This window comes from Silene latifolia, chromosome 11 (genome assembly GCF_048544455.1).
Source record: "Silene latifolia isolate original U9 population chromosome 11, ASM4854445v1, whole genome shotgun sequence".
Lineage (NCBI taxonomy): Eukaryota > Viridiplantae > Streptophyta > Magnoliopsida > Caryophyllales > Caryophyllaceae > Silene > Silene latifolia.
This window is the reverse complement of record NC_133536.1, coordinates 170,097,089-170,121,770: the sequence shown is the minus strand read 5'-3', so window position 1 is coordinate 170,121,770 and position 24,682 is coordinate 170,097,089. Positions and strand designations below refer to the sequence as shown.

The window sequence follows — 24,682 nt, the reverse complement described above, 5'->3', positions numbered from 1 at the left end:
ATAAGGTGAATGAGGTTTTGTAGCAGCCACATGAAAACCTATAAAGTCAACAAAACTTTGTCACTATCTGTTTCTATGATTGATGCTTCTGTGGATGAAATTTGTTGTTCCCGGTGCTGATGTATGTTCATACTTTGTTGATGATGCAACTACGGTCCTAATCTCCATCAGCCGAATGATGTCATGAAAATTTATGTAAAAATACTAGTAATTCTCAGAGTTTCTAGACTGAAACAAAGAGATATTTGTGAAATAATCTTACAAGTTAATAAATATCATACAGATTACTTCATACAAAGTCTATTCTTCTACTTTTGGCATGCGAGCCTCCATAACGCGCTCTTTTAGGAGAAGCATCAGAATGGTAAGGTTGGGTATGGATCCCGTATGCATGTCCTTGAGCATGGGCATAACTCTAGAAGTGAAGAGTCGGAATAATGAAGAACGCAGATGAAATTACCTTTTAGATGGTTACATTACTAAACCAAGCCTATAAAATGTATGCTTCACTGTTTGTATATAGTGTTTGCTTAAAGAGACTGAAACTACATGTTTCGGAACATCAACATAGGCATAGCTATGGTAACTACTGTATATTGTATTGATTAATTACTTTATCGATAATTGATTTGCAGATCTAAGTCACTTGGCAAAGGTAGAGCACAAAGACGATTGTGATAGAAAAAAACTTCTGCCAGTTGCGCTTGTCTGCGATGGCCTACGTCTGTGAAGGAGGAGGCAGAACATCAGCCGAGTTCAGCACTACTAGTACTCAGGTGTATAATTTCTCAGAAATTATTGCAACCTTGCTGAGCTTTATTAATGTGTGCTTTGATGATTATGATTTCCTTCATATGTAGTTATTACGTATCTTATATCATCCCTGTCTCTTTCGACCCTCTTCTTTACTGGGCAACCGTCTATTGAACACTTGTAGTAATTCCTGCTAAGCATAAAATTCAAGGAAAGTTTTCGTTAAGTTTCTATCTAAGATTTATTTTCTTCTGTGTGGTTAATGTTATGCTAAAGATTCATAAGTTATTAGCTTTTTCAATATGATGGAATAAAGAAAAATTACTCATTAAATTTTTATGTAAGATTAAATCGATGCAATTTTCCTTATGCAGCGTGTAAGACTGCATAAATTCGACCTCCTGTTGCCTATGGAATTGCCTTTCAGGCACTGGATTAACGGTGGTGGTGGCTGTATTTTGTTTCTAACTAACCTTGGATTCGGACTATTCTTGACCATCTTCTTTCCATATTTCCTCCATTTATAACCGTCGTCTACCACATCTATATCTGACATCATTCTGAATGCAACCTTTTCCTTCCTGTCTCTGCTAGTTATATTGCCTCCTGCTAACAGAAAAAATGAATGTCATTTACTTTGTGCATTAAAAATAATGTAGCCACATACTTATATTTATATTTAATACTATGAGTAAACAAAAAATTAGAAATTGCATCCCAAACAATATACAAAATGAAGAGTGGGATGTATGTTTATAGGCAGAAGGGCTTACTGCTATTTTCACCTTCATTTTGGTGGTGACTAGTTGCTCCGACATCATGTGATACATTTCCTGAGAACCCGTAAGTCTGCACACTCTGTTCGTACCCACCAGATTCATGCTCAAATGGCCAATGCTCAAATGAGAAGAAGTCAGAATCCTGAACTTCCAAACACTCAACCCAAGGATCACTTCCTGAGGACTCAAGGGAAGTGTTTGTAGTAGTTGTCATCGGGCTTATGTTGGTATGGTGGTTCATATCCGTCAGAGCAGGGAGTTGATGATTTATCGCGAAGAATGAAGTTGAAGTAGCTGCTGTGTATGTGTCTCTTGCCATAGTTATACACTAGCAGTAAGAAGCATTGATATACTGTCATATTTTGAGGACTTAAGTGGATGCAACTTTCCTAGGACTTTCCCAAGACATTAAAGGAAGCTTCATGGTTGATTCTCCTAGTAAAGGTGGCTTAATCAAAATGATTACATTGGTAAGTTTTTTAGTATATATCATGGTAAAAAAAAATTGAAAATAAAGGAAGATTTGAAAGGGAAAGAGCAAGCATGTAAGAAGGAGAGCCTAGATGACTTTTGAGTAGACTTTGCTAGTTTAGTTTTTGATTTTTTTTAATATGCTTGGACCAACCCTTTCTCCAAGGAAAGAATACAAGTCAACTCCTAATTAATTAATTGATATTAAAATGAAATTTGTAGAACTGTGATTGGTCCGGTTAATAGGTAATAGATAGATCTTTCTCTGTAAAATAAATTTGAGTTCAAAATTGTAAATTACTTATCATTATAAATTAGGAGTGGGAATTATACTGTTTTACTACTTATGAATGAAAATAATTGATCCGATATTTCCACCATATCGAGTGCTTAAAATACGATAACTAAAATTGATTTGTTCTGACTAGTAGGTGGCTTAAAGTACTTACACCCAAGATTGTAAGACAATTTTAAATGATCTAACTCGCGTTTAAGCTGCCAAAATGATAATTTTCTCGTCGTATATACGGCGGCCGTACATTAATTTTGCGTAATTCTCCAGATAATCCGGCCCCAAAATCAGAATTTATTATAGATGATTACAATATGATTGGAATTATGGAAATGTGGTGCCGTAGCTTATGCTACTAAAACTGTAGTCTAACATGACAAAAAGACAAGGTGCTTTTTTAGCCCTTTAGATTCAGGGAGCTGCAACTTGCAACACTGTGATACTAGTGATCTCAGCATTGCGACGCCTCCATCTGCCAGCAATTCCGGTGGAATGATAACCGTCTTAACTTAATACGGCTCTCGTATTTAAATAAAATAAAAGTGAAAATAGATAATAGAAATGGAAAGAATCCTTACTCGTTATTAATCTTATTATAATAGTCAAAGTCGAAGTCGTTGAAAAAATGGAATGAGGAGCTAATATAGAGGATCCAAATTGAAGAACAACACTCCCCTCAAATTATTTGCGATAAAATTCAAAACGTGAGAAGAAAATAGAAAATAAGTAAGAGTAATAATTTCAAAACTAATGCGTATGAATTTACTCTTTAGTACTCCATAAGTTGTTTTTTCGCATTTTAAATTTAAAATCAGATTTAGATATATCATTTCAATTGTTGTAATACTTAAATGAAGGATATTATGATGAAATGACAATTTGGTGACAACATATAGCAACTACACAAAAAGTTCAGAGAGACGTAGACCTCTCGCGTGATGGGGGAGAGAGTTACTTAAAATTAATTTCCCATGTTATATCCCATTAGTCTCTCAAGAGACCTACTGAAGCAACTAATTCATGTTGTACCAACCTAGAATTTGACCCTATAGAGTTCATGAAATTCTCTATTAATTAAAAGAATAAGTTTTCTATATTTCTTTTCCTGTCTGGGTGAATTAATCTTAAAATCGACTTATGAATTATATTTCATATGTAACTTAGGTTATAACTCAATCCGTATTCTAAAATATATTTTCATTAAAAAGACACATAAAAATATTGACTTAATTAATTTAATAAAGGAATAACATTTTGTTGACTTGTAATGACTATTGACCGATAAGACTAGTAGTATTATGCCTAAAAAAGTGTGGCCAAATGAGTTGAATCAAGTTTCAGTCACTTGCAACATTATCTCATTTTGGTGACACTCAATAACAAACACAAAAGAGAATATCTTATCTTTATTAATTTAGAAGACAATACTTAATCTAGGGTGTGTCACGTCATTAATTCATTTTTTTTGGAAATACATGTTATGGTGGGGCCCGTTAGTGTGCAATGTATTTATTTCTTCAAAATTTCGGCTATACAAACATGCGACAAATTCCGTCTTAGAAGAAATACTATGAAATAATTTTATACATTCCGAATAAATGAAATTAATGACATATAAGCGGAATGAATTACAAATCGGAATAAATGAAACTAATTACAAATAAATGAATTACATAATTTAAAAAAATAATAATAAAATTACATAATTACGAGAAGGAATTACATTTAATTACGGGATTGAATTACATATAATGCGAATAAATTACATGCATAATTTTTAAAAACGAGATAATACGATATATTTTTTTTAAAAAAATATCATTTGTATTTCCCCTTAAACCATTGCACGTGAACAAGTATTTGTAACGAGTTTAAACATTAATTATGTAGATCGCTGATTTAGACCAACTAAATAAGTACAATAGAAATGGCAAAAAAAAAAAATACATCAAAAAATATTAATACCAGCTCAAATACGTACCCGTGCAATTTTGCACGGGTTTAAAACTAGTTATTATTAAATTACATGAGAGATGAAAAACCTAATATTTGTATCACAAAAACTCCAAAGAGACAATCTATCAATAGTGTTATTGAGACACCTTTCACATGATGGGGTGAGAGACCCACTGAATTTCTTTTTTTCCCTATTATGTGTCTCACTAAATTAGTGGAAGACGGTCTCTCATGAGACCTACTGGTTTGTATTGGGTGTCTGATTAAGTGTTTATAAGTTATCCCTTCATCTTAATTAATAGTTTAAAATTGCTTTATAGACGATTAATAAGCTAAACAGAGAGAATGAGTTTATAATTATTAAAAAAAATAAAAAACAACTTATTAAGCTAAGCAGAGAGAATGAGTTTATAATTATTAAAAAATAAAAAAACAACTTGAAAAGGCCCGAAAATTTAATGATTCTCACTTAAATTAGTTCGTTTATTTACTAGAATAGAGAAGTGTAGATATGACGAACCAGATGTTATGTTTCCCATATCGGAGAAACATAGAAGTATAATCTAATTTATAAGATAACTAGTTTAGACCCTGTGCATATAATGCACGGTATTTAAAGTTTAATATATTTATAAAATTATTTATATAATATTGATACCTTATGATTGTTTATATTTGTCATCATTATATTTTATTTGGATAAATAAAAGTTAGAACTGAAAATTAGCTAAGAGAATTGAGTCATGAGTTGAAATATATTCGGATGAAAATATTTTTATAGAATAAAACTAATGAGTTTCAATTAAAATATGGGTCAACTCATCATCTAATAATATGACTTATAAAAGATTTATCAATTTATTATAGTTTTATATCAATTTTTTTTTTAATTAAAATAATATAGTTTAGAGTTTAATGAAAATAATATAATTTGGTGAAAAGATTAATTTTAATGAAAATATAATAGATGAATTAAATTGTAATTGTTAGTTTCCTTATTTAGTGAATGAACATAAGTATTGTTAGTTTCCTTTTTTGAGAATATGCTTTTTGGCGGGAAAATGATAGAGTTCGCCTATTCATTTAGTAAATAGGGAATGGGCTACTCTACCTACACATTATCAATTGATTTTGGGATCGAACATCCTTAAACTTGTAAAGTGGACACTCTGTCCTCCTCAACGGGCATGCCCATGGCCCATGTACAATTTCTTATATATACTAAAAGATTAACACTATTTAAAAATTCCCCTCAATGTTATTATTACTCTTGACAAATTCTAACTAATGAAGTGTGCCCACTTTTAATTTATTCTATTAATTGGTTCCAATAATTGGTAAAAATATTGCTAAAAAATCTCACTCAGTGTTATTCTTGAAAATCTTTCTGACTAATCTGATTCTATTTATTAAAAAAATTTATTATCTTAAAAATGAAGAAATATAGAGATGTAATTTGTTAAATTTTATAAATCAATTTCTAAATATTTTTTTTCCAAATCAACTTCCTAAAAACTATAAATATCTAAAATATACCTTTTATGTAACTCTCATGTAGGCCAAATTTCATACATGGGTTTTTCTCCAAGTATGGTAATAATGAGTTCGGATTCAATTTCTCATTGATATATTGATGGAAATCTTCCCTTTCTTAACATCTTAACATGTGCCTATTAGGCACATTTTAGAAAAACCCTTCACAAAAAACACAAAAAATGAATTTTCAACTACTATATGTGATTCAAAATTCGTTTTAATACAAAACTGTATAATACTAGATTTATTAAATGTAAAAATATTTAATAGCAATATTTTAATTGCAATTTGTTCTTACATATCCCTTTAAAAATAATGTATTGTAGTACATGATCTATGCTAGTCTAACAATAAACTATTAACTGATAAATTTTAAATAAAAAAGTGTAAACTATTAACCGGTACGAAAGGGTATAATAAACAAATGATTTTTAAGCATAATCAAATCATCAAACTAATACACGTGGCTGATCCAATTTGAGTGAGTGATCTATTTGTCAAATAAAACTCGAAATTGTCAAGCAGCCGCAGTAATCAGGACTAGAATGAAACAATGAGGTTAGTATTGTTTGTAGGAGTCTATCATATTAGGGCAACGGTACCTCATGGCTTGATAGGGGCCAATACAAAATGACAATTTTAAAATAGAGACCCACAATAACTTAAGAGAAATGTGATAGGGACAATTGAGTGGTATTCAATTTGTGTACCATCCCTATAATTGAAATTTTGTTAATTTTTTTCCACATAATCTTTAAATATCAATCAAACTAGCTTAGGACCCGTGCAAAGTTGCACGGGCATATATAAATAAGCTTTTATAACTTTATTGTTATATCGTTGTAGTAGTTTGTGTGTATAACATTTTACGCAAACGGTCTACATTATTAGATAAATATATATTCATTTTAAACTCGAGATAACAATTACAATGGACAAATGCAAAAAAAATGTGTGCGATACGTTTATAACATTAATCGTCTAGCAACGGGTATAATAATCAATATCTGAATGACTATGCTAATTAACTTTGGATCTTTTAAAGTCATCACATAACACCCTTACTTTTAATGACCTGCTTATACCTCTGTCTCATATTATGTTTAAGCAAGTCATCATGTGGCCGATCCTCATATCTCATATAATGTTGATGATTTTAAAAAGAGAATCCACCTGTCGAGTTATAATTGAGAAGAGTAAAAGTATGGGAAATGAGGTAAAAATAAGAAGGAAGATACCTTGGGTCGCGTGGAATAAAATGTGTCGTCATAAAAGCCGTGGGGGTATTGGCTTCCGTGATTTTGAGAACTTCAATCTCGCTTTGCTTGGTAAACAAGCTTGGCGATTGGTAATGAATACGGATTGTTTGATGGCTAGGGTAATGAAGGGGAAGTACTTCTATGGCAAATCATTCATGGATGCGGAACTTGGTTCTAACCCGAGCTTTACTTGGCGCGGTATTTTGGAGGCAAGAATGGTGGTCCGACTTGGAGCCCGAAAAAGAATTGGCAATGGGTTTGATACGAAGGTGTGGAAGGACCCTTGGATTCCGGGTACTAAGTCTATGAAGGTTATTTCTCCACGGGGCAGGCGAGTGAGGAGATGCGTGTTTCAGAGCTAATTGATGCAACTAGTAATACCTGGGACACGGCCAAGGTACACTCTCATTTCCTTCCTTTTGAATGTGACCGTATTCTACGCATTCGATTGAGTGAGTCGAAACCTGCTGATACTTGGTGTTGGGAGGCGGAGAAATATGGGAATTACACGGTAAAATCCGTGCATCGACTACTGATGGAGGAGATTGAAGGGGGCAATGCGGGGAGGTCGGATTATGGTGAGGGGAAATGGCTTTGGAGTAAAATTTGGCGTACGCCTGTTTTACCCCGAGTCAAAGTGTTCTTTTGGCAGCTTTGTAATGATGCGATAGCTACTAAAAAGAACATTGCAGCCCGTTTGCATTTGACGGATGATACTTGTCCTCGATGCTTAAGCAACGTGGAGACTTGTCTTCATGTTGTTAGGGACTGTGGGTGCGTGGAAGGGATATGGGAGGGATTGAGTGTGGATGTCCTACCTGAGGCGGGGTTTCTGAGGGTGAGGGAGTGGGTTGAAGAAGTCTTCAGGGGCCTTTGCGAGCGAGAGTGTGTGACTTTTATGACCGGATGTTGGGCAATTTGGGAAAAAAGGAACAAGGCTCTTTTCGATCAGGGAGAGTGGAGGGAGGAGGAGGTTATTCGACGCACGCACGAGCTGATATGGGAGATGGAGAGGGTGCAGAGTGGTGACTATGATGGGAGGAGTAGGGCTGGGAATGATACGGTGGGAAGAGAAGACAGAGGACAGGGGAGGGAGTGTGTTGGAGGGGCAATCGTCAGAAGGGGCTGGTCTAGACCGAGAGCTGGCTTTGTCAAGCTAAACGTTGATGCATGAGTGGTAGAGGGGATAGGGACGGGGTTGGGTATTGTATGTCGCAATGCCTCGGGTAGTATAGAGTGGTGCGTCACTATTCAAAGCGTGGCTGGGTTGACTCCGGAGTTAGCTGAAGCTTTGGCGGTGTTGGAAGGCCTCAAGGAAGCTAGATGCTCGGGACATGCCAAGGTAGAGGTCGAGAGCGATTGTCGTGGTGTTATTGCTGATTTGAAGGCTAGGAAAAGCGGAAGAAGCGAGCTTGCTCTAATTTATGATGACATTTTTTCTTTGTGTAATTGTTTTGATGTTGTTTCTTTCTCTTTTGTTAGTCGGAACTTTAATACGGTTGCGCACGGGTTGGCTCATGCTGTGCTATGGACTGTTGGTAGACGTAGTTGGGTTTCTGATCTACCGAATGGGATCTTGTGTAAGGCGAATGAGGATTTAATGAATATGAATTAACCCAATTGGGTTTTCAAAAAAAAAAAAAATTCTATAAAACTCTAATGAAACTAACTGATGCATTATTATACGCACAATTAGATCTTCCAGACATTTCAAAGGACTCTAACGACTCGTCATGTGTATAGTCAAGATGGCTAACTTTTACAAGCTATGTACATATAACCTAGCCTAAGTTAAATTCCATTGAAATAAATCCACAAATAAAGATAACACAGAAATAAAGAAAAGAATCGAAAAAGGCTGCAGGTGGTTAGTTGTTAGAACACCAGAGCTATACACAGAAAATATTATGAGTGGATTGATAAAAAAAAAAATACTCTCAGTTGGGAAAGTTATTTATGTAAGTCTCATAGATAATACATTGAACAATATCAAGTGTTATGGATCGAAACTCATCAATTCATAATATAAAACCCAAGCAAAGAAAAGAAACATATGTAATTTAGTACATATAAATAAGAATGAAAAATGAAACAGATCAATTAAAAAGAAGAGCAAATATAAATCAATTAATTTAATTGCGTACCCAAGTTTTTCAAATATATGAGAAGCATCCCCATGAAATCGAGTCGGTTATGTCAGAATTTGTCGGTGTGTTATTTGCATATTGTGCTGAAGAATCATTATTAGGGGTACTTTTAATGAGATTACAGGTTATCAATATATGGCGATTTTCAGGATTAAATTCAAAACTCAGTCTAAAAAAACATAAAAACTCATTAAAGAAATTTTTTGTAGAAAATAAATTCAGACTCTCCTATACATTTGAATCAGGTAGTAAATGAGAAAAATAGAACGCAAATTTCACGTACTTTCAATCAATTTGTAGTCTCAAATTATACTTTTATCATGGATATTGAATACGAAACACTGCATGTAAAATTCAGATGATGGCCTGGTTATAATACTCAATCATGTAATAAAAAATCATAAATAAATAAATTAGGAAGGTAAATACTTAAATTAAGGCCAAATAGCGTAACTCTACATTATATACACTGAAGAATAAAAAGTGAGAATGATATTAGATTTTCATAAATGGTGAGAATGATAGGATGCATGGACATGGAATACTTCATTGATAATTTTGCCAGGGAAAGAAATCTTTTGAGAATATATTAAACAAATATAATTTTAGAGTATAAGTCTTGAGCGGGAAAATTTTTATTGTGAAGGTGACATGTGTCCAATTTGATGTGTAGTGGTTATTCTTTTATAGTTTTAATATAGATATAGATAGATAGATTTGTGATAGATAATTTTAAAAATTAAATTCTTATAATCAGTTAGTGTTAATTAAGAAAATAACTCCATGGTAATTTGGACTATTTCACTATTTGATTACAACAAACAAAAATCTTAATAATTTCAGGACAAATTAATTATTCCCTTATAAAGTCCAATTTTTGAAACTTATCTTTTATATAATATTTTCGAAACTTACCCCACAACAATTAACTCTAATTAAATATTACTCTTATTTAGTGATTCCGAAAAAAAAAAGAATATGGTAGATTTGCTCCTCTGAAATGTTTACATCCAATAAACTTTCAAAAACAAAATTAGAAATTCATCGGTCACTCATCTCTCTCTCTCTCTCTCTCTCTCTCTCTCTCTCTCTCTCTCTCTCTCTCTCTCTCTCTCTCTCTCTCTCTCTCCAAAGAAAAACTTCATCAAACACACTCTCATTGAATCACTATTTCCTTCAACCAAGAATCCTAAAGAATTAAACAATCACACTATCTGTAACACCTCTATCTAATAAAGAGCCTTACCAAGGCATACCTTAGCAAATGGAAGCATTACTATCTCGATTGCCCGAGTTAGGTCATATTAAATAGACAATAAAAGAACAAATTAAATAACTTTATTAACTTCTTTATAAGATACTGATTATAACTCGATACAAAACTAACTACCTAACAGTGGAAGAGTACAAATTGATCAAACTAAATGTAATCTGAACTAAGTGAACTCAGCGGTGACTCGCTCCGTCCAAGGATCCCAATCAAAGCTCAACAATCAACAATACCTAATAATTGCTGGCAATATCAATTGGATCACCGCAGACACATAAGAGAAAACAAAAAGCACACATCACCACACACAGTCAGTAACAGAATATGATAGTACGAAGAACAACATAAGTAAACACAATAATATTGATCACTATCAACTCCCAAACGCCAAGTAACCAGTGTCTGAATCGCAGCCCGGACACGACTACTCACCGCAGCGAGTAGCCCTGCCGGGTAACCCACCTTGCCGGTGGTAGACCGCAGCCTTGTCACCAAAATCCCCGCTCATCGCACCGCGAACCCAAGCTCATTAATGTGCAATATGATAATCAAACAATCATAATAGCACCCAATTACAATCAATCAAATAAACATATACTGTACTGACTAGAGAAACCCTAACTTTAACGAATCCGTCGTAACTACAGCCAATCATACAAATACAAAACGAGTACCACTTCAACACTTACAACAATATGACTATAATACTATAACACTTCTATAACAATCTCTATCAAATCCCCTAAATTACCCAAATTAGGGTTAAGTCAAAATAAAATGAATAAAGGACGAAGATCGAGACTTACTAAAAAATGGACACGACGAAACGAGAATAGTCGTTTAATTTTTAAACTATTGATAATATTAAAAAAAAATGTCAATTACAATAAAAATTAAACTATTCTACACTATTCGACGAGTTCGCATAGTGTAGAATAGTTTAATTTTTATTGTAATTGACATTTTTTTTAATATTATCAATATTAGAATTTTGCTACACCGAATGAAAAATCCAGGGTTCGCCCCTTCTCGGGAGCAATTATCTTACTAGCGTTAGCAACAATTGTGGTTTGATCTGTGTGTATCGTTCCCGGCTACGCCAGAAATTGTTAACTGTTTCCTTTTTTCTGTTCGAGTCGCCGCAGCCAAAATCTTATTCACCTTATGTTTTCTCACCTACTTAAGTAAACAAGGAGTTGGACGCAGTTTGTTTTTATTGTGTCCTCGTAAAATACAGTGGTGGTAAAATAGGTTTGACGTATCAATTGTAACAATGCGGATTATATAATAAAGGAAATACCATAGAATAAATGAGTAATCAAAGTTTAACAATAAATATAAGGTCTAGGGTTGGAAACACCTGACCAATTCGGATCGATACTAAATCCAAAATAAAAAGCTACAACATTATTAAAAGGGTTCTCAAACGTAAATTAAATTCCTAAATAATTTATTCATCTCACCGCACAATACTCCCCAAGCAAGATAACATCCAATCAACAACAACCTGAACAACCTCAGAAGGGGGTGACAATCAGTCATGAGTAACTAGATGCTCTCCTAGTCATGTTTACAATAGGATGAATTAACCAACAGTTAATAACAACTGAAAGTAGACAAGTGACATGTGAAGATATAAACACAACATGAAAACATGACTAATCATTTAAAATCAACGATGAAAGAACCGAATCACCAACCACGAAACGTATAATAACTGTGTAAACCCCCACAATAAAGCTAAGAAAATACAATAAGAAAATGCGGAATTTTAGGAAATATTTGAAACTTTTTAAAGTTTAAAGCGCGGGTTCATTAAAACCTAAAACATAAATAAAGAATGCGGGAATAAAGTTAAGTTTATACAATCATGATAGTCGAAGATGAGGGAAAATATATCCCTCGAATGACAAGATGATAAAAGGTGAGTCTAAGCTATCCTAGTAAGCAAACTACTAATCCAAGGTGCTCGCTAGCTCACACGTCTAAACCCCACAAATGTATCTTCACAAACCTGTCATTCATGTAAACATGAAAGCCACTATCGGTGGGGAGTAACTCAAGGTTCTCCCAGCCACAAATTGTCGAAACAAGCATAACATAGATCTCAAATAGGTAAATCATGTAAGAAACCTAGAAAGGACATGAACATCAAGATTTATATTTAAACATGACAATTAAATGAGATAGAACGAGATATATCAACATTAGCATAATAAAGACTCAACTATTCATGTGAGATAATTAAATAATATGATAGATAAGAATACAGTCATTTATACAAAGGCACGCATTTCAAGGGAATAACATAGATATGAGATTAGGCATCGAATCGTATAAAGTAGATAAGTAAGGGATCAACCAATATAAATTACGAGAATAGAAACCATAACCATTACTTTGAAAACCTCTTCACAAACATTGCACGGGACATGGCTACTAATGTCACATTCATACTTATGGCTTGTATCTCATCATAATAATGGATGGGAACATCAATCCCGGCGATCATATCGCAACTTGAAGGCTTGCATCTCACCTCTAGTATCCGATAGGACCAAGACTCTCACATCCAAACAATGACAATATCTATAACTAAGCAAGACCTTTACTACTCATTAAATATAATTCCCCTAGTAGGACGACAATGATAATTGATAAGGTTATTTTCAGTCGTTAGGCCTTAATCAAAATAAATCCTATAATACTACTACCAAATAGCTAGCGGTAAGGTATCGTATCCACAGGGAGGCGAGGTAATCAATCTAATTTGTTTATATTTAGATCGTCTTAAAGTAACCAATTTTATGGGGGTTTTGTTTGTTTGATATCTAACAACTAATTGCAATGTAAATAAAAGATGAACTCAAATATATTAAAAGAGTCTATGGATCGGGTTCACTAGGTAGTCATCCAAGGGTAAGGTTTAATTCATTGAATTGAGCAATTTATATTGTTGAAAGTCATATGATCGATCGATTCCAATATGACTTTTTAGATCTAAACTTAACATGCAATCGCTATTATTAAGTCGGTCTAATTAAATTATCGTGGCCTATATTAGTCTTAACCCGGTCGGTGAAAATCCTAGTTTATGCAAGACTAATTAATCAATTCTGATCAGTAATTAACTAATTAGAAGTAAGACAATAATTGGACAACAATTCAAAGCAATTTAACAATCAATTCATAAGTTAACCCTTTTCTAACCACCTAGATCCCCTTTCACCCTAGATAATAGATTTAGCTACTCATGATAATGAGAATAACAACAATAAGATTAATGAACAACATGATTAAAAGCATAAAAGATGAACAAGTAATTGAATTAATAATTGAGAAAAGATTAGAATAATTCCGTAATGAAGAACAATAGATCCGATGCTAATAATAAATAAACTAAACTAAAATTATTCTAAGAGAGTTTTTAGAGTAGCTATATGAAACTAGGTAAAATAATACGTAAAATAAACTAGGGTACGATTTAGGTATTTATAATAAAACATAACCGACTTAAGGAAAATTGCGTAAAATCTAGAAATAAGTGGTTCCTCGATCGAGCCTGGTCTTACTCGATCGAGTCACCAACTTTATCGATCGAGCCCATTCTTAATTAATCGAGGAATCACTCTATTTCTGCTTTTTTCTTCGTGTTGTCTTCTTAACTTCTCTTCCTTCATTCTTATGGATTCTCGTGCCATGCTTCGTGTATTCTGAAGAGTCTATCACACCCGAAATACGAGAGAGAGGGGGGGGGGGGGGGGGGGGGGGGTGGATTGAGTATTAAAAAACTTATGCCTACTTTTTATTTTATATCAATGATTAATTACTTAAAGTTTATTAATTAAACTTTAACTAATTAACTAAGTGATTATGAACGTAATGAAATGAACGAAAAGAAAAACTGCAAGGACACACGATATTTGAAGTGGTTCAGCTTTACACGTCAAAGCCTACGTCCACTATTCTCGATTAATAATTTTAGTACCTCTCTTTAGATTACAAAATTATCAACCCGCTCGTATAGCTAACTCTAACTATAACTCAATTTGAATATCACAAGATATTTGGCCGGACTAAATCTTTTCGGTAACTTGTCGTTAGGAGCACCTAGACCAAAACACAATTTATAGCTTCACAAACAACTCTACAATTAGTAAAGAGGCAAGTAAAGGTCGGATCCTAAGGGACAGGAATTGAAATGAGATTTCTATTGAGACTAGTGGTGTCTTAGGGGTGTCACAATTTGGGTTGATGTAGAAGGTCACTAAACTAAATAGCAATGAAAGTAAATAAGCAAGATGAATTGAAAGGGTTGTAAACAATTGATAAAAAGCGCTAGGGTGTCATGGGGTCATAGGGGATTCATGGGAATTGATCATACAAACATGTTCTCAAATTATAAGCAAGCAATTATTGTTGTGATGGATTAAGTTGGGTTATATCTTACAATCCTAGGAAAGTTTGGGTCCCGGAGCCGAATCGATTAGATTGTACAACACCTACAAGTCGACTTAGTCTTCCCTACTCAACAACATGCATGGTCTAATGAGACTCGAGTTGGTTTATGTCTTACAAGTCTCATTGAAAAGATGGGTGATGGGTAAACAATGTAAGGATTCATAGGCTCGCATTTCATCAAACATAATATGTGCATGAGTTGAGATCAAAACAAGCAAGCAAATAAACCATTAAAGCATATTAATTTAAGCATGAATCATTCCCCATATTGGTTTCCCCTAATTACCCATTAACCCTAGCTATGGAACTACCCACTCATTATCGTGTTGAACATGCTAGCAAGGTTGTCAATCATACCAACAAAGTGAAACATGATGAACAAATGAAAGTAATTAGCAATAGTTAAAAAGGGATTAAGAGAATTATACCTACTAATGATTCCAATAATAAAGCAAAGAATAATAGAAGTACTTGATGCTTGATTGAGAGGTTGTCAATCTCCCAATAATAACCCAAATAATCTTCAATTACCCAAAAATAAAGGATGAACAAATGAGAGATTAAGGAAATAAAACTTGTATTAAAACTTGATTAATCGTTGATTACAAAACTAAAGAGAGATTTTATTGATATTAACTACTCTAAGAATTGATAAGAAGAACATGCTCTTCCAATTAGACTAATGGGGTATTTATAGTGGAAATTAGGTGGATGCATTAGGGTTAACTAAGGGCTTAAATGACGATTAAGTCCCTACTTACGGAAACGCCGGTATTTTCTAAAGGATGGGCATCTTTCTTGAAGCTTGAAGAAACGAATTTGCACTGTCTTGGAATCCGTGCGTCTTAGGCTTGGGACGGCCGGATTCGCGAGTCTCTGCCCGGGCGTCTTTGGGAGAACACGGGCATCTTCTGGTAGCTGCTGCCCGGGTGCTTGTATGGAAGACGCACGGATTGTGGTGCTGGGGACGGACGTCTTCAGGGCAATCCGCACGGATTGCTGCTCAGCCTTGTTTCTTCTTCTTTTCTTCCCTTTTCTTCATAAAATCCTTGGGGATTTCCTTGGGGATGCAAGGATCTTTCCTCATCATTGCCCAACTACTATAATATGTACAAAGGCCTTCTAATCTTGTCTGTCCTTGATGCTTGGTCATTGGATTCAATCAATTTAGTCTCATTTTGCCATGAAAATGCAAGGTTTGCACTCCTTTCCTACCAAGGACACAAAACCTCAAAGAATATGCAAAACAAAGAACTAAAGACAATAAATGACCCAAATATGCAATAAAAAGCATGGGAACAAGGCTAATTCGGGGACTAAATATGCTCTAATTATGGCCACATCAAATATCCCCAAACCGAACCTTTGCTCGTCCCGATTAAAGAGGTGACAAAGACTAGGACCATTATTTAAACTAACCTAATAACATAGCCGATATGAGACAATTAGCGGGTCTCACTCCGCCCCTTCAACTCACAACAAGACAACCATGAGGTAGGACGCCTTCTTGCAAGGCAAGGTGGGTCTTGCCAAAATGGCGACACATCCAAACATTAAGCACGCAAAATCAAATAATGGATGCATCTACAAAAGGAATAGCCACTTCCTCATCAAGTGGCGGAGTCAACTAAAAGAGAACAAATTTAAGAGCATATATTCCGTCACAAATACTAGTTCAACAAATCACTAAGGCTAAGAGGATGGCACTAAATCACCTCCAAATGGTGTTAAACTAGACTACTTTCGTCCTCAATTTCCAAATACTTTCGTCAAGAGCGATCGGATGGTGTGGAATGATTATCCCCATGATGCTAATAGCATATGACATGACAAGTCTCGAGTTCTCTACAAAAGTAAAGGTCATGGATCGTCCCAAGCTCGACAAAGTGGCTTGACAAAAAGGCTTTTTGGGAATGACATGCTCAAATCGTTATAAACAAGGGTGGATATGACTAGCATTCAAAAATTGACCTCATTCAACTTTCACATTTCAAAAATTAGAGATGGGGTTTGTCCCTTCTGTGTGTGGACAGCGGGGGCCCACAAGGGCGCTTGGGAGAGAAGAGAAACAAGCTTTTGCATTTTGTATGGAGTCGCCACGAATTTTTATGGGAAATTGGAACCGTTCGAATACCTGGTGTCATGTCAAGACACAAAGTAGTGACATGAACACTAAGCAATCGTTACCCTTAGCATTCTATGTCTAGAATGACTCTCGTGGATGCCAATGAACACGGGTGTTCACAAATATCTGGAGTAAGGGGTGAGGGTACGTATTAGGAAGCTCTTTTGATCGAACACCTAATCCCGCCCGCCTCGATAGCGGCCTCTACTAATGATTAGGGAAGTTATTCGTACTCGATATATCGTCGGTTGTATGCATGCAATGCAACATCCAAGTTTTAATCCTAACATGTGAGAATTAATACTAAGTCGGTGAACAATTAATTTAGCAAACAATTAGGTCGAAGTAGGATTTAAGTTCAATTACATGTGAAAACATACAAATGATACAAGAAATAATGATAAATACAATAAAGAAAATTACAATAATGAAAAATTACAGTAATTACAATGGGTTTAGTGATTTACGTCGAAAATACCTTTAAAACGGATAATTTGAGAAAAAGAATAAAAGAATAAAATTACGAACAGATCAGAAGGTGATAATACGGATAATAGTTAATTATACGTAAGCTAAACAACTAGGTCAAGCAACAACGGAGTTCAGGGACATAATTCAACCCGGAACAGGCGCAGCAGAGCTGCGTCCTTTGGAATAGGCGCAGCAGACGCTGCGTCTGTTCTTGACCTAAATTCTGGCTGTGAAGCCGGAATTGCGTGTTGTTAATACTCGTTGGTGAATTTAATGATTGATTAAATTATTTACTCGGATGAAAGTGATTAGTAGGTTATTTACATGTGATGAAGGGTCATAAAACAATAAAACATGGATGAAACGGAATTAAACGAATTAATATAAGATTAATGAGAATTATTAACAAGTTAACAAACTAAATCAATTAATTGGGTTAAATACAACGGATTAATGACGAATATATGATAGATATGACAAATAATAGATGTAAATGTGTCAATTATGAATTCCAGAAACTCAATATTGATGAATTGAATCTCTAAAACCCGAATTGAGTTTAATGACGAAAACCCGCAAATATTGATTACTTGGGATTTAAGTCGAATTTATGATGAATTATGTACTAATGAATGATAATTAATATACATGTGAAATATCAGACTATTATGACGAAGAATTAAAGAACAAACAAATAAAAAGCAAACAACGAACGAGTTTACAGAGGACGAAGGAAGAAGAAAGGAAGCAGGAACTGCGGCAGCCTCACGAAGAGGCGCAGCAGGTACTGCGCTCCTTCGAAGAGGCGCAGCAGCTGCTGCATCCTTTCTCGACGGTTAGTCTTCTGGAAATCCGTAAAAAAGAGGTTTTAAAGCATGGTTTAGAAATCGGTTTTAACGAGGTATTTTCGACATAAACCTTACAATAGTGATACAATAGTTAAAATAAAATAAATAAAAGAGAGATTTACACCCTCAGACTTACATGTTGACGAAACGAGAAGGATTAAGATATCGATTAGTGATGCTCGACGCGAATGCAAAGAAAGTGCCCTCGTAAGAGGAAAACGATTAGATTAATTAAGTTGATTGATGTGTAGTTGGTCGAGTTGGTCGGTCATGCAAACGAGGCTGGTACTCAGAAGGATATGAGATTACGTGGTCGAGTGTTCAAGCACACGCCAAAAAGTAAGAACAAAGGTCTAGAATGCAAAGGGAGAAGAGAAGGGCGGACACTCGCGTGAGAAATATGAGGAGCGAAGGCTCCTATTTATACTAATCACGTGAAGGAATTAGGGTTTCGGAGACTCTTTGGAAGGGAATCTCGGAAAGATATGAAAAAGATACGAAAATTACGCAGAAAAGGACCTGGGAAAAGGCACAACAGTCACTGCGTCTCTTGGAAGACGCGCAACACCTGCTGCGTTTGTTCCCAAGGGGTTTCCTCGTGCGGAAGAAAGATTTCCGTGTTTAAGTTATGGTAGGACGGAATAATTCGGTTTTCCTAATATCTTATGTGAATATTACGGGAAATTGTTTACCAAAAGATAAAGATTGTGAAATATGGAATAGAAATATCCGGAACATTCCAGAACATTCTGACTCGGGATTTAACGGTTATCAGAAAATGGAGACGGTTTTAGGCCCGGACTCCAAATGTACTTTAATTACTGTCAAAACGACCGTATCGGCACGTAGATGACAACTAAGAGGTAGACATTAATATTTGAGCAATCACTTGACGATAATCTTACGAATTGTCACAAATCATTCCGCGTACCAAACATGCGGCCCAATCATCACCGGATGGTTTTGCGAGAGGTGCAGAAATGAGGTATCTACAGACCCCACTTTGACTGAGGCTTGGACAAGGCGAAAGTCAAAGTATAGCCATCAGGTCAATCGAATATTACAACCTGACAACTATGGCGACGCGAGGCGGCTCAAGGGGTCTGAGCCAAGGACCTGTCGTCGGGAACATTTTAGAGTCTGTCGACTATCGGGGAGGGTCGTTTAAAGTCCAATAGACTACGTAAGGAGGCTCGCCAGCCATAAGAAGAGATCATACCTGAGACTTCTTTCTCGAGATGTTTCCGGAGGTACATGGGAGATGTTGAGCGAAGAACAGGCGTAAGGACTAAATAAGGTGAGTAGCAGGACACAGTGGAACCGCCGAAAGAAGGCTGCTTGGGTAGTCTTCGAGAAATAATTGCGAGTAGCAGGACAGAGGCGGGAACTGCTGAGGAGAAATCTGCTTAGGTAGATGTTAATCTTCATGTCTTAAGAGGGACAGTACGCCCGCTTACTCTCGCTGGAGACATGATTGGGAATTATTCTTCATGTCATGAGAGGGAAAGTGTATCCGCTTACTCTCGTCGGGAAACATAATGAAGGCGTGTCGAATTCTGTGAAGGAATAAATGCTCGTTGTGACAAGCAAAAGGTCTTGGAAGAAATAAATAATATGCAACAGTCTGCTGCTGGCTTGGAAATGCGGGCCGGAATGAAAGAAAATCGTCAAACGGACCAAAAGGATAAAAAAGCATCGGGGAAGAGGCGCACCAAAGATGGACCCACAACTAACGAACTCATAACGAATTTTTGAAAATCCGTATGGAGGGAACACAAGGAAGAGGCGCAGCAAGAGCTGCGTCTCTTGGAAGAGGCGCATCGCCTGTTGCGTCTATTCCCCAAAGTGTTTCATCTGCGTAAAAACGCGATAATCAAAGGCTTATGTTCATTATTATTTCGAAACATAATTTCACATATTCTCTCTCAAATCTTCACCATTTCCGCTAAGGTTTGATCCAAAAGCTTGCATTAATCATGATTTATCGAGGTATGTGTCTCATTCTTGCATTAATCGTCTATATTTGTCGAATTTTGGATCGAAAAAATTAGGGTTTATGACCCAATTGATCGAAAATTAGGGGCTTTTCCCCCAAATGCATTTGCCTTAACAAATTAACATTAGAAATGGACAATTGGTAATATTAGGAACATAACCATGTATTTGTCTTGAATTTTCGTTGAGTTTTGAGCCTTTGAGTGAATTTTGAGAAGGTTTCACAGCTAAACCGTAAATTGCTTCAAAAATAACCTTAGGACTGCCCATTTGCGATGAAACTTGATATTTGGGATCCCTGAATGATGGGTAAAATTTCTACCATCTCGCAATTTTGGTTTGTGACGGCTTTTTCAGGACACTTTTCTAGGGCATAATTGTCGTTATAACGAAATGCTGCCGAAATTTCGACTTGAACCCGGAACTCGGCTTCACATTAGGCTTGAATTGACCCAAATTACTACATGAGTGATCAGGTTGGTGAGAATGTGGCCAAAGATGGCGAGAAAGGAGCGATTTTAGGGCTTCCGAAAACTCGAAAATCTCTTAACCAAGGCTTGTCGTCACGTGACGCGTCCTAAATTTGCTTTAATATTGCAGGTGATGTAGCTTCTACTTCTTGGAGAGCTCCCATGGAGATAGACGTTGCTACTGTTTAGGAGGCTTTAGAGCAGGCCTTCACCGCCGCGGTGATGGCTGCTGGGGACGAGGTCCACGAGGAGGAGGCTGTCGAGGAGGAGGAGGCCCCGAGACGGGCCAACGTTGGGCGAGGAGGTCTTCAGCTGAGAGGAGCTCCTGCATGGGCTGAGACTTGGGAGAGTAGGCACCTGCTGTGGGCTGCGGAGGGTCACCTGTCCTACAGGACGGTGAAGAGCTTGGTAAATAGGAATTCACTACTCATTACTCATCCTCTTTCATTCATTTGTTCACATCTCTTTCAAATTTCATTCAAAACTAAAGATAGCTTTTGTTTCAAATCACAATAGGAGGCCGGGAACATTAGGTCGTTCTCGGGCTACACGACAGCGATGGAGCACTACGAGCGGCTGTCGGCGGAGGAGCGGGCCATGATCGAGCGCGGAGCGTTCGGTCCTTTGGTGCAGGCCTGGAGGGACATCGCGAAGAGGAAGCTGCGGGCTAACCTTAGCCTGGTCCGCGCTTTCTTGGACCAATTCTGGGATACGACTTCCACGTTTCACATACCTTTCGGTGAGGTGGGAGTCACTCTGGAGGACTACGGCATGATTTCTGGTCTGCCGTGTGGGTCTGAGAAGGTGGAGTGGCCGGAGACTGCTATGAGGGTGGACTCGGCCGAGGCGAGGAGGTTGATCGGCTGGAACTTGTCGCCGAAGGCTGTCACAGTGCCGGGTTTGGTGCCCAGCTCCTACGTTCGAGACTACTTTGCGGGAAAGATCCCGACGCTGGTGACGATTGACGGGAGGGAGACGGCTCCTCCTCCATGTACAGCTGAGCAGAGGGCTCGTTTGTGGATCTGGTGGTTTCTGTCTTCGATTTACCTCGGAGACAAGGGCGAGAGGCTGTCGACAAAGCTTCTTCCCTTCCTTTCTGACCTGAGTTCCCTAGGGCGTTGGGACTGGGTCACTGCTGGTTTTGCGGTCCTCATCCGTTTCATGAGGGCCATGATTCGTCCGGAGTTGATGGAGAAAGGGACTTATTCCGGTGCTGTCGGACCTGGAGTACTGCTGGAGGTATGAACCTTCCTTTAGACAGAAATCAATTCCTTTCCTTATCAAATTACGAAAGATCGTCATTAACTATATTGCTTTGCAGGCGTGGGTGTACTCCTACTTCTCGGGCCTCGCGCCCAAGAGGACGGAGCCGCTGGAGAAGGCCTATCCCGTGGTGAGGGATTGGGTGATGTGCCGGACGAAGAGCAAGCGTTCTTCTCACGGTGTCTACCGGCGGGATGTGAACGCTCTTCAGCTGGACAGCGTAAGTATCTTACTTATATTCATTTGCTTCTTATATTGTCTTTTAATTGATCATAGGAATGATCCTTGTTTATCTTGTCACAGTGGGTGCCCAGACCTTGGGCGGAGTACGCTGGAGCGCCTCCTTTCGTGGCTGAGGTCCTTCGACCCAGGAGCTCGAGCCGACTGCTGTTGAGGACATCGATGGGTCATGTGTGGTACTTGGGCGAGCGCTTGGCTCGTCAGTGCTCTCGGGACGTGTTGACGGTTCCCGTCGATCCTCCCAGGACGATGTTCAGGGAGCCTTCTGAGGCTGAGCGGGAGGTGGACTTGGCTGGTGCCAGTGGTGACGCCCTCCTTCTTACTGGCGAGGACTACTCGGCGTTCCTCTACGGGAGGTTGGCGTACTGGCCGGTAGTGGTGAGCATCTTTTACTCTTCCTCTTGACTTGATTTCCTTTTGAGAACTATGATGAAAGATCACCGATTAATGAGAAATATTTGACTTTGCAGGAGGTCGAGGCGGCGGGCATCGAGCCCCCAGAGTACCCCGAGATCCTCGAGTACACTGACGCGACCGGGAGGACGACGATCTCCTAGCTGCGTGACTTTGACGTAGCTGTGACGGATGCTAGCCTGGACGACTGGCAGCATCTGATTCGGAGGGTAAATCCTCTAACTGCATAACTTCTGTGTAAGAACACATTTGATTGAGTTTGTTCCATTGTTGAGAATTTCTTTTTGGAAATGCAGGTTGCGCCGTCTCGGTTTGTGGCGTTGTGGAGGGTGGCCAACCGGCTGCGAGCTACTGCCGTCGAGGCACTTGTCGGTGGTCGAGGTCGTCAGGTATGAACCTTATGCCTATTCCATTTTTGAATTTTGATTTTCCAACTTTGCTTGAAACGATTGACATGAGCCAATTTTGTTGTTGTTTACAGGGTGACCGCGAGCTGGAGCGAGAGTTGACCCAGTCTCGGGAGGAGACAGCTCGCTTGTTGTGGGAGCTCGAGGTTCGGGACGCCGAGATTGCTGTTCTTGCGGCAAGAGTTGCAGAGCTGGAGGGCGACCAGCAGTAGTTTTGTGTAGCTTTTGTAGACTTGCACATTTCGACATTGATTTTGGACATTTTTGGACTTTGTTTGGGGCGAGAGCCCCCAGTTTGTTGTACATTTCCCTTGTTTGGTGTATATAAGATGGATTGAGAGCCTTTGCTGCTGGGTTGTGTTGCTTGTATCTGCCGGTTAGCTTTGAACAGGTTTGGTAGATGACGGTTTACACCGTCATGCTGCCGAAATTTACATAGAAATCACACAAAACATACATTTGTATATACATATGGCCTCAATTAGCGCAAAACGAGTGACTCGAAAGATGCAAAAATGCAAAAAAATGCAAAAAATTGCCGGAAATGACCGGACGGTAGGGAGGGTTACCCCTAAAAAAAGAAAAAAAAAAAACAGAAATCTATAAGTTAGAAATGTAGAAATGAAATTAAGAAATTGAAATTAATATATAAATGTTGAAATTCGGTAAATCGAAAATTATTTTCTAAAATAAATGAATTAAATGAGAAATGTAAAATTAGAATGAATTAAAACGAAAATTATTTCCTAAAATGATGAATCAAAATTATTTCCTAAAATGAGAATGTATGAGTGCGGTAAAATGGCGAAAATGTCGATGTCGCCTCGAAATGCGTGCTCGTGAAATTAGAAAACCTGAAACATGGTAATCTTCACGTATTTACCAAAATAATAACCCGTAGGAATAGGAAATTATTCGTCATGGAATTAGGAAAGATCCAACGCGGAAAATCACAGAAGGAAAGCTGAGGAAGAGGCGCAGCATGAGCTGCGTCCCTTTGAAGAGGCGCAGCAGGTGCTGCGCCTGTACCCAAGGTGTTCTGTTCTGACGGATTTTTGGAAACAGAAATTAGTATAAATAAAAACGTCGATGGAGTTTTTATTCACACAAATCTTCTGTCTCTGCTTCGTCTAATTACATAAAATTCTCAAAATAATTTTTTTTCATCGTGAATACTTTGGAGATTCGTTTGAAGGAATGGACCAACGAATTTTCGAACATGGAGAAACATGATATGGGTGCTTATAATTTCGGGTCTTTGTTGAGTTTAAAACTCATCAAGGTTGTTAAACCGTTCTTGGATGCTTGCCTTGACTATTGGGACCCAAATTACCATGTTTTTGCGTTCCCTGGAGGTGATATTTGCCCATTTCCTGAAGAAATTGCTGCTATTGGTGGGTGGGATCCTGAACACTTGCCTGCCATTCTTTCTACTTCGCAAGGGTACAAGAGCAAATTTAGAGACTTGCTTGGGTTGACTAGACTTGAGGTGGACCGTCTAGTGACTTCGAAAGGCGTGAGGATG

At 37.4% G+C, this 24,682-nt stretch overlaps 2 protein-coding genes across 7 annotated transcripts in view; one reads left to right on the top strand and one right to left on the bottom strand.

Annotated features, from left to right (window-relative positions):
• Positions 1-435: 435 nt before the first annotated feature.
• On the bottom strand, positions 436-1,983 carry LOC141612066 (putative WRKY transcription factor 51). Of its 6 annotated transcripts, none has more exons than XM_074430766.1 (3): positions 1,527-1,983; positions 1,227-1,359; positions 436-946 (listed from the first exon to the last, which is right to left on the bottom strand). In XM_074430766.1, the coding sequence occupies exons 1-3, from the start codon at positions 1,849-1,851 to the stop codon at positions 820-822; spliced, it is 585 nt and encodes a 194-aa protein (XP_074286867.1). In that variant the 5' UTR covers positions 1,852-1,983; the 3' UTR covers positions 436-819. The 6 variants fall into 6 exon arrangements, with proteins under 6 accessions (XP_074286867.1, XP_074286868.1, XP_074286869.1 ...); XM_074430767.1 differs by having other exon boundaries at positions 1,227-1,362; positions 1,527-1,845; XM_074430768.1 differs by having other exon boundaries at positions 436-943; positions 1,227-1,362; positions 1,527-1,845.
• Positions 1,984-7,045: 5,062 nt separating this feature from the next.
• LOC141614345 (uncharacterized) overlaps positions 7,046-24,682 on the top strand; it is a 78,094-nt gene continuing 60,457 nt past the window's right edge. The window contains exons 1-3 of the mRNA XM_074433097.1: positions 7,046-7,315; positions 7,378-8,071; positions 8,228-8,590. Of these exons, the coding sequence (XP_074289198.1) occupies positions 7,046-7,315; positions 7,378-8,071; positions 8,228-8,590 (1,327 nt within the window). The remainder of the gene's footprint in view (positions 7,316-7,377; positions 8,072-8,227; positions 8,591-24,682) is intronic.

Excerpts from the sequence above, each read along its gene's own strand:
- LOC141612066 (XM_074430766.1), bottom strand. The coding sequence starts at position 1,851 with ATGGCAAGAGACACATACACAGCAGCTACTTCAACTTCATTCTTCGCG. Across the intron at positions 1,360-1,526 it reads AAATGAAGGTGAAAATAGCA|GAGGCAATATAACTAGCAGA; the intron begins GTAAGCCCTTCT and ends TTCTGTTAGCAG. Across the intron at positions 947-1,226 it reads AAGAATAGTCCGAATCCAAG|CAGGAATTACTACAAGTGTT; the intron begins GTTAGTTAGAAA and ends TTTTATGCTTAG.